Here is an 18,211-nt window from a genome sequence, read left to right as displayed (position 1 = left end):
ACTCCAGATCAGAGTTTCAGAGTGTAAAGGTTTGATGCTTAAGGAAACACAGTTTGGACTGAACTCTTGGAGCTGGATTCACCAATATGTTCTTAGGAAAGATCTTAAGAAATGTCTTAAGATCTAAAATTAAGAAGTTCATAAGAAAGTTCTTAAGTGCAATATTTTCTTAAGAACAGCCAGTAAGAATATATAGTTTGCATCTTAACCGTCAGTCACTCTCTAACCATGGAGAAGGACAAAAAGAGATGCAGAAATTTTTCAAGGCAGGAGGTTATGGTGGATGGAATTAATGTACGTTAAAAAAAAAATACTTACAGTAATTTAACATGGTCTTTGTGTAATTAATTACGACCTATACTAATCTAAACTTGTCTAAAATGTGTTGAAAAAGGTGATATTAGAGGCTTATACCTATTCACCGTAGGAATTTTAAGACAGGTCAAGGTTGTCTTAAAGTTAAGATAAAAGTAAAAAAACAAATTTGAGATCTTTGATTTCAAGAATACCATTTATTCTTAAGTTTTTTCTTAAGAATTAAGTTGAGAAAATACTTAAGAACTTTTTTGGAGAATATGACTTCTCTTTTTTCTTCTTAAGACTGAAAGAAGAAGAAAAAAATGACATTTAAGAAGATTTCTTTTACTTAAGAAGGTTTTGTGAATCTGGCCCCAGGTCGACTCCTAAGTAACGATGGCTGAGAATCAGAATAGATAAAACCCTCATCAGCTGAGCCGGACTCCTCTGACTGCAGCGTTTAACTGACGACAGATGGTTCGCCAACATCTGCCAACATTTAATTAGCAAAACCAAGAAATGGAGAAAAAAAAAGCCCAACACATGCCACGATGCGTTTGTCACATTCCTCGAACGCGGAGGAGCTTCCTCAACAGAACCAACCGAGTCCAACTGAGACTTCACTCACAGGAAGTGACACCAGCGTCCGAACACATCGCATCATCATCGCCTGCAGGAAATGACATCAGTGAGACGTCTTCGTTGGCTGGAGGAGGAAGAAGAGGAGGATTCCTCCACATCTGACTGTGATCAGGACTCACACACACACACACACTCCCTGCTTTTAATAAAAAAGACGAATGTGTTTCTTTGCATTTCCAATGTGTAGCCAAAGGAATGTAATGTGTGTGGTCTGTAAGAGTGTGTGTGTGTGTGTGTGTGTGTGTGTGTGTGTGTGTGTGTGTGTGGTTGTTTATGTATGAGGAGGAGACTGATGAGGACTTTAACTCCAAAACCAGATCTGGACTGTGGGACAAAGTGAACAATGGTGATATTTCACACAGACAGTGAAGACATCATCCCTCGTTTTTCAAACCCGACTGAATTAGGGTCAAAAAGCAGCGTTTCACAACATCAGTGCATCAATCTGTCCGTTAAGGGGATAGTTCAACATTTTGGCAAATCGGCCCATTGCCATAATCCCTATAGTCATAGCAGTAGGTTCGTTACCTTTAATTGTCGGTGCAAGCTATTTTTAGAACGGCGGAGCAGAGCCGTGAGCTGCTCAGAGCTACGCTACGGAGGCTCATGGGATTTCTTGGTTTCCCTCATCAAACTCATCAAATACACAATCCAACAACTCCACAACGCTCTGGTGGACAAGTTGTGACCTGCACATTCACCACGCTATGAGATAATAACACAACGTTACCACACAGAGTTGTTGTAGAGGGAAATACAGAGACTGTTGATGAAAAACTGTCCCTGAAGGCAACGTGCATCAGCTGTTTTGCATGAATTTGCCTCTAAAACAACTCTGTCTGGTAACGTTGTGTTATTATCTCATAGCGTGGTGAATGTGCAGGTCACAACTTGTCCACCAGAGTGTTGTGGAGTTGTTGGATTGTGTATTTGATGAGTTTGATGAGGGAAACCAAGAAATCCCATGATCCTCCCTAGCGTAGCTCTGAACAGCTCACGGCTCTGCTCCGCCGTTCTAAAAATAGCTTGCACCGACAATTAAAGGTAACGAACCTACTGCTATGGCAATGGGCCAGGTTGATCATTCACATTGGGAGGTGATAGGTTTGGCTTGGCGTAATCTTGTTGAACTTCCTCTGCATTCAGGCCAAAGCAGCAGCAGGAAGAGGAACAGCTGCTGGTAGCGTCTGTCAGCGATGGCGACTCGTTAAAATGAACCGAGACGGATTCTGGTCGGAGCCAAGTCTGTCTGAGTCTGACCAGAACCGGACAGAGATTTAGACGTTTACTGTCTGAGATCCAGTGTGAGGCACCAAGCGGCTTTAACTCAGCGTCTACGCTAATCCGTGCTGCGTCATGTTTAGTCTTTGCACAACAAAACGGTTGTTTGTGAGCAGCAGCTTCGAAACGACCAAACTGCAGCGTCGGTTAAAGCTCCATGTCGGAGTTTTTTTCCTGTGTTTTATTTTGTTGATCCACAGAAGATTAATCTGTGGTTTTATAAACCAGAAACCACCTCACTGTAGTTTTCCATCTTCCTCTCTCTTTTAGCTTCTCTCTGGAGCTCTAGGAACAACAGGTCGATGTCAGCCAATCAGAAGAGAGGAGGAGGCTCTGAGTCTCTCTTCTGATTGGCTGACTGTTTTACAAAGTGATCCAATAAAAAAAACAGAGAAGATTTCAGAATAAAACACTCAGAGAAACCAAATCCTGCAAAAAGTGTTGGATGGTGGGTCCAGATGGTGAGGGGGCGGGGCTTAGTTGTGACATCACAAAGTGACAGGAAGTCCTGACAGCTGGTTTTAAGGCTCAGTTTCTGAATACAGGCTGTGTGCATTTCTCTGTGGACTGAGGCTTTGATACTTTCACAGTATTAATATAGAACCTAGAGCTGCTTTATAATCACACTACACATGGACATCTACCTTTATACTGTATGGAGCTTTAACACAAACATCTACCTTTATACTGTATGGAGCTTTAACACAAACATCTACCTTTATACTGTATGGAGCTTTAACACATACCTTTATACTGTATGGAGCTTTAATACAAACATCTACCTAATCATATTTGACAGAAACGAGCTCTAAATGTTGTTTGGAAACAGCAGATGAATCATGGTCTTTTCTTGTGGGGGGGGTTCAGGTCTTCATCTGGGGGGTCAGACCCCCCTAGTTCGCTCCATAACTCTGTTAATATTCATTTATCTCATATTTGACAGAAGAAAAGGTTCAGATGTTTTAATTCTCTGGGGTTCTTGTGTTATCTGTGGGAAACTATGTGACTTTTTTCTTTTTTTTTCTTGTTTTAAATCTCTTCCTCGTCTGCTGTTTCATCTCTCCAGCCACCTGTGGTTTAGTGCGTGTAGTATGTGTGTGTGTGCGTGTGCTGAGGTTATTCATCATCATCCAAATGCTCCAACAAGTCCACCCTCACCTCTACACCATGCATCAGTCCTCCGGCCGCAGTCAAAGGGTCAAACTGTCAAACAGCAGCAGATTGAGAACACATGGATCACACCGATGCTCCATTGTGCACGCTCGAGTCACGTCCACCCCCCGTGACCACGTTCACAGTGTTTTTGAGGTCTGTTGTGTCTTTTTCTCGTCCCTTATGCTTCATTGCGGTTGATTCATGTCTTTTTGAGAGCATCTTATGCCACTTCATATGTATTTATGTCTCTTTGTAGTGATTCGTTGTCTCTGTTGGTCATTTTAAGTCTCTTTAAGGTCATTTTCTGTGTCTCTAAGGTAATTTTGTGTCTCCTTCAGATCATTTTAAGTCTCTTAAGTCTCTTTTGTGTCTTTTCGAGGTCTTTTCAGTCTCTTTCTACTAATTTGTGTCTCTGTGTGGCCATTATTTGTCTTTTTAATATCATTTGGTGTCTCTAAGAGCATCTAGTGTCTCTTCATAGTGTCTCTTAGTGATTCTTTGTTTCTTTCAGGGTTGTTTTTGTCTTTTTAATGTAATTTTGTGTCTCTTTGGAGCGTCTTGTGTCGTTTATGTCTCTTTGTAGTGACTCTGTCTCTGTACAGTCATTTTAAGTCTCTTTAAAGTCATTTTGTGTCTCCTTTAGATCATTTTATGTCTCTTTAAGGTAATTTTGTGTCTTTTCTGTCTCTTTCTATTCATTTGTGTCTCTGTGTGGTCATTATTTGTCTTTTTAATATCATCTAGTGTCTCTTCATAGTCATTCATGTCTCTTTGTAGTGATTCTTTGTCCCTTTCAGGCTTGTTTTTGTCTCTTTAAGGTCATTTTGTGTCATTTTGAGGTCTTTTCAGTCTCTTTCTATTCATTTGTGTCTCTGTGTGGTCATTATTTGTCTTTTTAATGTCATTTTGTGTCTCTTTGGAGCGTCTTGTGTCCTTTATGTCTCTCTGTTGTTATCCTTTGTCTCTTTGTTGTTATCCTTTGTCTCTTTGTCGTCATTTGATTGACTTTCCAATACGAGATGTTATTTAAACCAGTTATTCAAAGCAGTTGCCGTGGCGTTGGTGCCGTGGTGATGAACCTGCTCTGCTGGATGACGTCCTCCTCTTTGTGTTCACTCTAGTTACAACCATCCGACCCACATCTCTCACACCGGCCTCACACTATCAGCTGCATCGTTCTTCACAGATGCACCCATACAGAACAAATTCTGCCATGTATGCAAGTCTAAAACATTTAGTCGACCATTAAAGTCACGTTTAAAAAAAATATATATCATCTGTCGTTTGGTATTAGAGCAAATGATGAAAACGGTCGATGCAATTAACCGCTGACCACAGAGCTGTACGAATGTAAACACAGACAGGATACTCTGAGAAGGAATTTCCTGCCATTAGATGACGTTATTCTATTCCATACGTTCTCGTATAAATTATGAGACACACACACACACACACACACATAGAGTCCCTGGCTCTTGAATTGACCGACCCCCTGCTTGGACAAAAGAGAGAGGAGTGGAGGTGTTGACACTGGAATGTAGATGTGTGTGTGTGTGTGTGTGTGTGTGTGTGTGTGTGTGTGTGTGTGTGTGTGTGTGTGTGTGTGTGTGTGTGTGTGTGTGTGTGTGTGTGTGTGTGTGTAGATGTGGGGGAGTTCAGGGGGAAAAAATATTGATGGGGGGGCAGATTAAAGAAGAACAGCGTGTGATAGAAAAAATGAGTGTGTGTTTATGAAAGAGAACAGTGGTGGGGTGCAGAGCGAACGAGTCAGAGATTCCTGAGAAAGACACACAGATAGTGTGTGTGTGTGTGTGTGTGTGTGTGTGTGTGTGTGTGTGTGTGTGTGTGTGCGTGCGTGTGTGTGTGTGTGTGTTGTGCACGTCTGAACTGGAATCTGCAGAGGAGACGAGTGAGGCCACCAGTCGACTGCACAGCTGGTTACAATCACAGGAGCTAGAGACTGCAGCGGTAGGCTACGGTTGCCTCTGGGCTAAATTCCCAGTCCAGCGATGTAATGCCAACGCTACAGCCCAGTTAGCGCTGAGGCTAGGCTAGGCTAGGCTAGGCTAAGCTAGTTTCTCCGTTTGACTAAAAACTCAAATATTTTCCCAGGAAAACAACCAGAACTCTGCAGGAGCTCTGAAGTTCTTCACGTCCTCAAAAATGTTCAGTATGAAAACTAATTAAAAGAAACCGCTGAGTGTCACAGTGTGAATAAAAAACATGAAATTCAATTGTAACTTCTGTTTGTTTTAAGGGGGACACTACAGGTGAATAGGGTAAAAACTTTAACTAACAGATTTCACCATGAAACTTCCCATGTTTATCACTCACATTAAGACAAATATTTTTTGTATTACAACTTTTGTCAAATTTTATGTTTAAATATGTAAATAAGGCAATATGTAATGAAATATGTACTATTTTTGCATACATTTCCAGAACAGAAATCTGAACAATGGATAAAGCCACTTTCAAAATTCTTGTTTTATTTTGTTGACATACAGAGGGGATTCTGGATATCTCTTTTTATCACTCTGTAAATGAGAAAATACTGTCACTAGCCCTAAAAAAAAAAAAAATCAAATTTCGCCATGTTTTTAGGAATAAAACGTTGTATAAATGAGGCTGTGAATGATATATCAACAATCCCCTCAGTAAAAACCTTCAGAATATAGATAGGAATGAAACTGGAAGGTTTGGTGTCTGTAAGTGCTGCTGAAGCTCAGAGTCTGAGGAATAACTCATTTTGAGAAAACGGCCTTTAAAGATTTGTATTGTGAAATTACATAGATTGTTAATGTAAATCATACTTTTACGATTTGTTGTGGATACGGAGGAAATTACACTTTTTGAAGCCTACATAATTGTTCAGGGGAGAGAGCTTTACAATGATACCTGACATGACACAGCACAGTGAGTCATAGTAGCATGTTAACTTTTGGTGAATTTAGGAGAAAATGAAGTTAAATAAAAACCTTTATGTGGATTTTCTACCATTTCTTTCGACTTTTCTGAAAGAATACATGTTAAGGAAGAAAAATAACTCTAAAATCTCAAAATAGCTCCGCCCACATTCACTACTCAGTCATGAACGCACCACGGCTGCAGCTTCGCTTCATCATCCTGCAAAGATCAAGTGAAATGAAATAAAGAGACAAGATTAAAAGTGTCTCCTCAGCGACACGGTCGACTCATTAATTCTCCCTATTGAAGTCAGCAGGGGGGGGCTTTGAGAAACTCAGGGGCCTCCGACAGGTTGTGACACGGGGCCCCCTCGCTCTAATGCATCTGACTTCATGCATCCATGCACACGTCACCTTCCTCTGCCCTGTTCTCACCACGGGAACTTTCCCATGCAGCAACAGGAGAAAGTTCTCACCTGCAGACTTTTATTCTAGTTATTTACAGTTTCATCTAAACCCTGTCCTATACATCTTCCCTCTCCACATGGCTCCGCCTCCTCTGCAGCTCTGTGGCCGTAAGAGCTGATGTTTATTCATCCAAAAACAAAATGTCCTGACAGAACTGTCACTCTGGATGTTTCACTCTCTGGATTAACTCACGCCTCACAGGGCACTGACTCTCCTCACACACACAAGACGTGACATTTAAGTAAACACTCGTGTCAAAAGTCAGGGACAGATCTCTGGTAGGAATGTCGACGCCACAGTGTCCATGAGCAGCAGGACAAAAAAAAAACATGCATATCTACATAAATATATACAGCAAAGTGAAGAAATCCAGACTTTAGAGGCTTCATGTGCAGTGATTGCACAAATCACTGACTTTATGGTGTCTGTAGTTTAAACTGTTCTTCTATAAACTGAACATATAACAGGGTTTTACACTATGGTAGCAGCAGCAGCAGTGTTAATATAGGCTACCTGTAGTAAAAATAAAAATAAAAATATCAGCAGCAATTACGAGAGTTGTAGAGAATGTCTGCATGAGCCGAAATAAGCACACACATGTTCTCCTGCTCCACATGTATGTAAACAAAGATGTTAAACGCTTTATGCCTTTTAAAATCTCATCATAACCTGACCTGATGCAATATCTCATATGGAAGCAAACTCAGTGTTGTGAGTAACAACTTAAAAGTCCATTTTTTTTTCTATGTTTCTATTTTATTTTTTATGCGTGCAAAGCACTTTGTGTTATGTAGGAAAAGTGCTCTATAAATAAAGTTTGATTGATTGATTGATTGATATTTTAACTTCTTGCATATTTTATTTTGAAGTGTTGATCCAAGGAAAAATGTTATAGTTTTAAAAACTAAAAAGCATCATCATTAATCAATCAGAAGAGAAGCTCTGAACTCTTTTCTGACTGATCCAATAAAAAAATGGAGCAGATTTCAGAATAAAACAAATCCTGGAAGTCTTGGATGAGGGGCGGGGCTTGGTGACTGCCTCATTGTGACATCACAAAGTTAGACATCTACTTTTAGTGCAATATGGGACCTTTAAACTTCAGTTTGAATTCTGCTTCATTGTTTTTCAAGTTGTTGTTTGTACTGCAAATTTTCTGTTTCCACTTGTTCCACTTGAGTAGCTTACATCTAAACTTATTTTTCTGTCTTGGTGTAAGGATTAAATGACCTTTAAAACGACCCCGGCAGATTAACTCACCTGCTGTGAGCACCGGTGCGTTCAGAGCAGTGAGTTTTATGTTTTTCATTTAAAATACAACTTTAAGCTGTTTAACATTTGATCCCTAGAGTCTCTTAGCAGCTCATTGTTGTTGTTGTTGGCTGTTTGGCTTCATCAGTGTGTTTACAGCCACGACCCATTCCACCAAAAACCTCGGCTCTAATTTTCCCTCTGTGCAGCTTCTGGCCCAGAAAGGAGAAGAAGAAGTTGAAGAAAAAAGTGCCGTGAGTCAGGGTGGAGACTGGGGCGGCTGTGATGAATTGATTGGATAATTTCGACCATACGGGAGCATTCAGTTGTGATTAAAGTAACGAGATGGCATTTGTCAAAGGTTACCGTGGCTAATGCGTGCAGAAAACACAAGGCCGCCTTTGTCGCCGCGGCTTGTTTTGCTGGAGAAAGTGCTGGGTCAGGGTTTGTGCGCGGTAATATGGTCAGGAGCCATTTGTCCTACATTTCCCTTTGTTTTTCTCCACCAAACAGCAGAGCGTCGTCGTCTCCTTTACCCAGGTCAGCAGCAACAGAGCCGCTTTGTTTGCTAATTAGCTCGCTATGTAAAAGCAGAACAGGGTGGAATTAATCACATGTGCGTTGTTAGCTTAGCTGTGTGAGAACAGGAAGGCTCGCCAACCTCATGCTAACCCCCTGATAGCTTAAAATGTCCTATTTGTATGTTTTGACAGTAGAAACATTAGAATCAACAGCTAACAGTGTTGAGTTTACAACGTTTCAGAGGTGCTAGCCTCCATCTCCAGTGCGGACGAGACGCGACAGCAACTCCCAACCAGGAAGTGAGCTAGCTGGTTAGCATGCTAACTTCACTAGGAGCAAATAAGTGATTGAAATTATATAAATGAAGATAAAATGGGTTGCTAAAGTGAAACTCACGCCGTTTCATCTAAACTGATGAGCAAACAGCTGTCAATGCTAACGTAGCTATGTAGCAAAATGCAAGAGCTCCTCAACTATTTTGATTTTCAAATGATTCTCAGTGTAAACTTAAATCAAAAAGGCCAAATATGTCTGGTTTCCTGTTAAATAGTAATGTCGGTTAATATAATATAAACAACAATGTGCAAGATGTTGTCTTCTTTTTTCCAACCGAATGTCTTGTAAGGCATTTGGAAGACAAACCTATTGTGCATCTTTTGTGATTAATGTCTTTGTCATTCCCTCAGGAACATCAAGTGAATCTGTTCGTGCTCTAATGTCGAGGTCGTCCAGAAACCTTCAGACACATCTCAGTGTGATGATGAAATGTCCTGAGGCAGAAGCCAGTGGTGCAGAGACGTTGCCACGCGATGCTACAATAACGATTAGACTGTATATCATGTTAAACTTCAGTATAAAACATGTATTTGTTTTTTTTCAGATTCCCTCCAAAGCTAACATGCTCTTAACTGCTCCGTCTCACAGCTTGGACAAGGCGGTCGCTAGCAGAACCGAGCCAGGACCCATTAGCTCCCGCCAAAGCTCCCACTGAGGAATACCAGCCTCTAAAACGAGCGTCAAACCAAACAAACCCAAACTCTAATCATCCTCCCTCTCCCTTGGCACAACCCAACGCTCTTATTGGCTGCCAGCCAGGGAGCTTCGTAGACCCTCTCTGCTGGTCTGGGTTTTGACCACCTGTGCTTTTCATCGCCCGCAGAAACGAGCTGCGCTTCGGCAAAACTTTAAAAACTGACAAAAAACACGCTGAAAAGTTTATGCAAAGAAACACATCTTTGATCTGTTTGCACTGATTCAAATAAATTCACTTTACAAGAGCTAAATTTATCTGTTTTTTTTTTGTTTTTTTTATATATATTTGTTGTCATTTTCATCTTTGTGCTTTAGAAATAAACCAGCTGCACAAACACTCTGTTATTCAGGGTAATTTTGGAGGAATTTATCTGTTTTGGGAAGAAAAGCGACACTTTTCCCTTCAGTGAGATCAGACAGGAGCTTCTGTCCTCGGTTTTTCAGCTCAGGCTGAGAAATGTGATTCCCCCTGTGGTAAAGAATAGCAGCATCTAAAATGACTATTGGCGAAGCTCGTGGCTCGACCGCAACAAGAGCTCAAAATAGAGACATACTTTTATACTTCTATTTTTTTATGTGGATAGAAAACAATCTTTTTCTTTTTCAGAGATGGACAAAAGCAGAAGAGGGTAAGAAGCTTAAGGCTGATTTCAGAAGGAACCAACGACCCGAGGTCTGAAACTGCAGCTCTGAACACATGTGAATCAGGCTAATGTCAGGTTAAGATGTGTTGATCTTGCTAAAATGTGTGAGGGAAATGTGATGTTTTATTAGTGAAAATTAAAGGTACATTGTGTAGGAATTACTCCCATCTAGCGGTGCGGTTGTATATCTCAAGCAACTCAATCGTATTTTTCCTGCTGCATTCACCTGAAATCGGGCAGACGGCAGATGGACGTCAGCCGCTGCACGTAACATAAACAAGCCTCTATGTAAACAAGTGGTCCGTCAGCACGAGGCAAAACAATACACGTGACAATATGTTGTCATGGCGATGTTGTATTGTTTACCCGACCCACATTTTACCGGCTTTCTCTCGACTTCTGTGACTAAAATGACATCTGGTTTGTTAGCGACCGTTCTTACCGGAACACTTCAGTTTGTTGATGGGGGTGATTACTGATTAATGAAAAACAGACTTTTGAACCAAATAATCGATTTTCGTGAATAGATAACAGGAGAAGTTACACATTGTCCCTTTAACAGTCAACTGGTCGTTAGCATTAGCACAAAATTATGTCAGCTACTGGCAGTTACAAGCTAACAAACAGCCTAAACACATAACTGATGCTAACTGTGCTAACTGCTGGTCTCCTGACCGTCTTGACCCTCTCTGCTGTTTCACCTGTGAACCAGGTGAAGGCAGGTTGTGGGCGGAGCCAAAGACCTCATCCAGGTTTTCTCCAATGAGGAAGTTGGAGATGAACTTGCACTTTCACGTTTCCTTTTTGTTGACTTTTTATGAGCAAAAATCAAATAAAACAAAGCTTTTCAGATATTTATATTACATATTTGCTTCTTTTCACTTTCTTGTTTCAGCTCCTAGCTGCAACTTTTCAACTGTGTCAGTTATTTAGTTGTAAATAAAAAACATGAGGAAATGAAGATTACTGAATGTTTTCCATTACTGAGTCTACTCCTGCTGATTCAGCACTGTTGAAGTCGTTTTTTCCTAAATACATTCAGTATTAGGAATTCAAACACATTGCAGAGTTTGTACAGACAAGTAATTTGATTTCAGTGGAGACAAAAAGAAAAAAATCTCCGGGCCGTCAGACCGGTTCCTACTGTGTAGACCCACTGGTTAATAACCAGCTGCATCACTGGGATTTAACTGAGCGCACTTAAACACACCTTTCAGTCAATTTCACACATTTGTTTCACAGCAGCTGTTTGTGATAAATCCGAGGCAGAGAGCCAAACCTGTTCTGACAGGAGCCTCAGGGGGAGCAGCGCTGTAATCACTGCATACCACCCTCTCTCCGACAGACAGGAACTCTGAACGTCCACATTAAAACTCTTCCTCCTACCTGTCTGCGTCTGGACACATTATCTCTGCCGTTATGTAACGATTGAGCAACTCCAGCTCTTCGTGGGAGATTCCTGCTCTTTAAAAGAGAAGGCAGCCAACCCCGACAGGCCCGGGTGGTGAACGTGATCGCTGATAAACCGCAGATAGAGGAGGAGAGTTTGTTTCGGGCTCTGACGTCACAGACTCTGATCTGAGGTTTTCCATCAGTACGAAGGGAAACCATGGTGCCGATGTTGACGTCAAGGATTTTTTATGCAAAACCAGATCAAGAGGCAAAATAACGCTCATGTCAGACCAGGCTGACCTGCCTGCATTCGTCTGGTTGTCTGTTATTTACACCCTTGAGATCAATGAAGAGAAAGTTAATACTTTCTTCTCACTCCAGATTTTCTCTAAAACACTGAATTTAGTTTTTTTCTTTTTCTTTCTTTTTCTTTCTTTCTTCCAACCAAGTTAATTTCACAATGATTTAAATTAAGAAATCAGAAACTGAGCCTTAAAACCAGCGTCAAGACTTCCTGTGACTTTGTGATGTCACAACAAAGCCCCGCCCCCCAATCCAACAATTTTGCAGGATTTGGTTTCTCTGAGTGTTTTGTTCTGAAATCTGCTCTATTTTTATTGGATCACTCAGAAAAGAGTCAGCCAATCAGAAGAGAGGCTCAGAGAGGATCTTCTTCTTCTTGTGGATGTACATTTTTTACCTAATTATTTCATAAATTATTGTTTTATTTGTCATTTACTTTAATATTCCATCTTTTCCTCTTGTTATTGCATGTTTCGTTTCTTCTTTTGCTCTTATTCTGTAGTTTAAATCTGTTAAATATACTTCAGATAAAACACTTTTTCCACTTTTTCTCCATTGTGTCTTTACAGTGTCTGGTTTATTATCCGTTTCATCGTCTCTCTCTCTGTCTCTGCAGGACGACGGTGTCTGTCCACATTGAAGCTTCATTTAGGACGAGTCAGTCACTTACATAGATGTGTCTCTGCTGGTAGCGCAGGAAGAGGTTGTGCATGATGGCTCCGTCGTGGAGGTCCTCCAGCGCGGCCATGTCCTCCACCCCTCTGCTGCTGCTGTGGTGCATGGGCTGCACCTTCTGCCTGGTGAGGGCATTCTGCTTGTAGGTGTAGACCTGCAGCAGGACACGGGAGAAACACGGACACGTCATTAACCCACAGGATTCAATCATTTAGCTTCTCTTTGGAGGTTTGAGGGCCAGATATTGGACGTACGGCTGCCACAGGTTGTAAATGTTCATTTTCAAAATCAGACGCTACAGAGATCCTGTCAAACTCCTGTTCAGAAACTCCCAGGATTCATTTCCCTCTTATGAGAAGAAGATGAGCTACAGTGAGAAGAAACATCTCCTCACATAGATCACACAGCAAACATGATAACCAGCTCATGATGATGATGATGACGATGATGCAGAATATAGAAAACAGCTGGAGAAAGAATCTGCACTGTGCTAAAATGCTGCTAACATGTTAACACCCCCCTCCTCTCAGTGTGTGTGTGTGTGTGTGAGGTGAACATCCTCACTGACAGATTGTGTCTCAGGTTACAAGAGGAGGAGGAGGAGGATGGTGATGATGACGATGATGTGTGGATGAAGGCCCTGATGCAGGATCTGACAGAGCAGACGAACCAGGAAGGGTGATCGAGTTTTAACCATAGACAGGTTTTGGGGAGTCGTTTATGTGACTCCAATATGGCGGCCTGAACAGCGCCATGTTGGATTTACCGGTCGAGAACCCGCCCACTGGCCCCGAAGCAGCTGTCCACGGAGCTGTCACTCAACGTTTCCACGCCCTAATTGGCCAGAGTTTTAACCTAATAACAGTAAAACAGTAGAGTTAAAAAAAAATCCACCCCCCTCAGAGTGTGTGCGGGGGTAGAAACTATCGATTGAGACAAAAAAACGTTCTGACACCAGGCTTTTAACATGTTTATTGAGGATGTAAAGTCGGCGATTTTAACATGGGGGTCTATGGAGAATGCTGCTTTCTGACACCAGCCCCCAGAGGAAGAAGAGGGGATTGCAGTTTTTTGAACGCGGAAGTGAGCTTCACTTCTCAGACCCACAACTGCCCCCTTGGTTTTAACGGATCAAAACATTGATAAAAAATAAGTGTGTGGTGTCCATGGTGATGATTACATCACTGGACTGATTTCATGATCTTCCACAGGAGGCTGGACCGTGGGCTTCACCTGGACAGGTCACCTCAGGTTATGTGTTTGTTCTGTTGGAGGAAGTCGGAGATCCTAAGGAAAACCTGAGCTCCATCAGCTCTTTAGTTTTCAGATGATTTAAAGAAGAAGAAGAAGAAGAAGAAGAAGAAGAAGAAGAAGAAGAAGAAGAAGAGAAGAAGGACAGAAGTAAAGAATCGGTAGCCTATCTTCTGTGATCAGTCTGTGTCTGCTCCTCTCTCAGTGCAGCCATCAGATAAAAGAGCTGATGGTTTATTTCCCTCTCAAACGAGCTTCAGTAAAATAAAACCTGAGGTCTGGAAACAACAGACTGAGGATTCACAGATTCCTGAGGACCTGGTATCACCGTCACTCACACACTGATGAGATGAACCGGTGTCTGAAGGTCTTCACAGTTTTGACTCGAGGTGATAAAGAGTCCAGGGTCGAGTTTATCTCAACGCTCTGCTACGTCACCGAGGAGAAATTAAAACACACATATGAGCTAAATGTTGCTAAATGTTTTCTGCTGCAGGTCCTGGTCCAGATGTTCCAGCTCCTCTAACAGCAAAAACTCAAAATCTTACCAAGAATATTTGTCTTATTTCTAGTCAAAATTTCATATCTAGTCAAAACAAATCTCATTCTACTTAAAATAAGACTCATCACATTAAAAGTAGCTTGTTTTTAGACACTTTTTACTTCTTTCAAGCTTATTTTTACTTGAAATAAGTAGAAAAATCTGACAGTGGAGCAAGTTTTTCTTTCTTATTACAAGCACAAAAAACTTGCTTTCACTGGCAGATTTTCTACTTATTTCAAGTGAAAATTTGTTTGAAACAAGTGAAAATGATCTAAAAACAAGTTATTAATAGGTGATGAGTCTTATTTTAAGTGGAAAGAGATTAGTTTTGACTAGAAATGAGACATTTTAACAAGAAATAAGACAAATATTCTCTGAAAGATTTTGCGTTTTGCAGTGATAAAGGTGGACATTCAGCTCTCCCTCTCAGCTGGAAACATCTGGATGTGACGGAGAGCGACACAGGCGTCATATCGAGTTGATGAAGGTCAGAGATGAGGAGCTCAAACTGTTCGTCTAAACATTTCACACAAGTCGCAATGAAATTATCAATGAAACATAAAACACCAGATACTCAGAGCACGAGGATGTTATCAATCTCTTATCAATGAAGTTTGCTGATTTCAGACACATCTTCAACTTTACTAATCTCCACATTCAACAACTTACTGTATTCATTCATACTGTATTTAAAGGGATAGTTCAACATTTTGGCAAATTGGCCCATTGCCATAATCCCTATAGTCATAGCAGTAGGTTCGTTACATTTAATTGTCGGTGCAAGCTATTTTTAGAACGGCGGAGCAGAGCCGTGAGCTGCTCAGAGCTACGCTACGGAGGCTCATGGGATTTCTTGGTTTCCTTAATCAAACTCATCAAATACAAAATCCCAAAACTCCAAAACGCTCTGGTGGACAAGTTGTGACCTGCACATTCACCACACTATGAGATAATAACACAACGTTACCAGACAGAGTTGTTTTAGAGGGAAATGCAAAGACTGCTTGATGAAAAACTGTCCCTGAAGGCAACGCGCATCAGTGGTTTTGCATGTATTTCCCTCTAAAACAACTCTGTGTGGTAACGTTGTGTTATTATCTCATAGTGTGGTGAATGTGCAGCTCACAACTTGTCCACCAGAGCGTTGTGGAGTTGTTGGATTGTGTATTTGATGAGTTTGATGAGGGAAACCAAGAAATCCCATGAGCCTCCGTAGCGTAGCTCTAACCAGCTCACGGCTCTGCTCCGCCGTTCTAAAAATAGCTTGCACCGACAATTAAAGGTAACAAACCTACTGCTATGACTATAGCGATCATGGCAATGGGCCAATTTGCCAAAATGTTGAACTATCCCTTTAAAAACCTATGTGACCTTTCAGAGAGGTCACCAGGAGCCTGTTTAACCATCTGACCTGCGTCTTCCTGCTTCTACGACCTCTCAGACCCCAGGACGCTGAGCAGGAGAGGGTTCATTCAGAGCAGATTTCAAATTCTCAACGCTCTGCAGGACGGATCAACCTCCTCCCTCCCGGAGTGACGGCGAAGAAAAAAAAACATCTCACTGCTTCACACCTTCTTGTATCTGGCCTCAGCGTATCGGCTGATAGCTGACACTGATCCGATACCACAGTTGAATTAAAGGAATAGTTCGCCAAAAAATGAAATTCAGTCATTAGTGACTGCTGATGCTGATGAATACTCCAGAGTAGTTTTTCATTCCTCAAAGTGCATCTGGAGACCCCGGGAGGCCGGTTCGTAGTCCAACCAAAACTTTATATGAGAGTAATAGGGCCTGACAAAAAAACGTCCATAAAACTACACAAAAACCATTTAATATTCCTCCACACTGCTCGTCCACAGCAATCCAAGTGTCCTGAAGGGAGATAGTCCAGAGTTTACTCAAGACAACATCATTTAGGCAAGTCCAGTCACGTCCGTGTGCATCACGAGAACGTGAGAGACTGTTTAGGCTGTAAAAATGTCCTAAATTACGTTGTTTCCAGGATTCATCCGCATGAGGGTGAGTCAATAATGACTTAATTTCATTTTTGGGTGAAATATTTCTTTAATAACCATAAACGTGTTTCTATTGACCTGGAACCAATGAATGGAATGACAGACATGTTTCTCTTCCTATTTCTACATGGTCTCTGTCTGTTTCTAGTGACGATGTGTTCTGACCCATTGATCTGGCTCCTTCATTAACTGTTGTGGAATAAAACTTTGACTTCGACCACCACACTCTGAACTCTGTGGTTGGTCTGTGACCGAGCAGCTTGGGGCGACTTCTCCTGAAGAAAGCCAGGCTCTGTCCGACGAGTCAATCACATCTGACCCCCCAACTACATGCACACATTAACACACACACTCAACCCCCCGTCCCTCGACCCGCGGTATCCCGCTGGGCCTCGTTTCTCACATTCCTGCCTCAGGGGAAACTGGACGTCACAGAAAACGTCTTCCAGAAGCTGCGTTCACGTGTTCTGGTGGGTTTGTTACTGCTGAAAACCAAGCAGGAGAGTAAACGTGAGCTGAACTGAGCAGAAGAGGAGGAGGTTTAACAGCTCCAGTGTTTGTTTTAGAGGCAGTTGAGGGAGAGAATGGACCAGTTGGACCGGAGCAGTGTCAACACAGCTCACTGTCAACAGTCTGAAGTCCTGCTACAGTACGGGACAGTACGGTTAGTTACTGTAAACACAGCTTCACCTGGCAGCGTGACCTCACCTGTCAACGTCTTCCTGATGCACACGGACCTGCTTCAACCCCGTTCTTCAAATAAAAAAAAATTTAAAAAAAGATTTGCATGTAGCGAGTTAGTGCTGGAGAAACGGACATGGACGGGAGGAGGAGGAGCTGACTAATTACAGAACAAAGGAGGTGACACCATTCAAGGGCCTTTGCATGCAAAAGTTTGGAAACCACTGATCTAATCCAATAATTTCCCTGACGAATACTTAATCTTGTTATCCTTAGCAAATATGCCGATACTAAATAATCAGTGAGGAATATGTGTAAAGATGTTCACCATATAGTTTGATTTTTGAAAGGCCTGACATTATGATAATGTCTGTAGATTAAAGATTTGAGTCCCAAATCAGTACTTAACAGAGCGATTCCTCTGAAGACGACAAAGGCAAAAGACAAAGAACCAAAATGAATCAGTATTTCACCTTTTGAAAGGGTCACTACTACCATATTATTCCACCTGGATCTTTCATGACCTGGACGCAAAAGGGCGTTTTTCTTGAAGGAGGCCTGGAAATCTAACGGCCTCGTCGCTCTGCTGCGATACGACCGGTTTTCTCATGCAGCCTTTAAAAGATGAAACCCTGAACTGAGACACATGCACGCTCATGTGAGGCTACAGCTAGCAGACACGTTAGCATAAAGAAACACAAAGCTTGGGAAGCAGCAAGCACAGCTCTAACTCAAAGGTAAGAAAAGGTAAGAGTCATTAGTTTGACTACAGTACATGTTTAATTAGTTCCTTTATTTTCCTTTAAAGGTATAATGTAGGAATTCCCCTCATCTAGCGGTGCGGTTGCATATCTGAACGTATTCTTGATGTTGCATTCAGGTGAAATCGGGCAGACGTCAGACAGACAACAGAGGCTGCATGTAACAGGATAAACAAGCGCATCGGTTCGGTGCGTCGCCCACTTATGTATTTGTAGCGACTTGTAACAACTCATTCTAAGGTACCAGAAAGCTTTCATCTGTATGCGGGTGTGATTCCACTTCAGTGAAATACATATTTATGAAAGAATATTTGATTTTTGCTAATAAAAAGCCAAATAAGTTACATACTGGGGCTTTAAACAGCCCAACAACACATTAGATACAAGACTA

At 41.7% G+C, this 18,211-nt stretch overlaps 1 protein-coding gene across 2 annotated transcripts in view; it reads right to left on the bottom strand.

Annotated features, from left to right (window-relative positions):
• The window catches only part of myo10 (myosin X), a 142,814-nt gene that overhangs the window by 72,269 nt on the left and 52,334 nt on the right, over nt 1–18,211 (bottom strand). For both annotated transcript variants that reach the window (XR_014596125.1, XM_083991977.1), the window contains exon 3: nt 12,564–12,722. Coding sequence is in view for 1 of the 2 variants with exons in the window: in XM_083991977.1 (XP_083848103.1) it covers nt 12,564–12,722 (159 nt within the window). In the remaining variant the exon portion in view is untranslated. The remainder of the gene's footprint in view (nt 1–12,563; nt 12,723–18,211) is intronic.

This window comes from Trachurus trachurus (genome assembly GCF_905171665.1).
Source record: "Trachurus trachurus genome assembly, chromosome: 17".
In the NCBI taxonomy this organism is placed as follows: Eukaryota; Metazoa; Chordata; class Actinopteri; order Carangiformes; family Carangidae; genus Trachurus; species Trachurus trachurus.
Note: the sequence above shows the minus strand (reverse complement) of the source record. Positions and strands in the feature narration are given on the sequence as shown.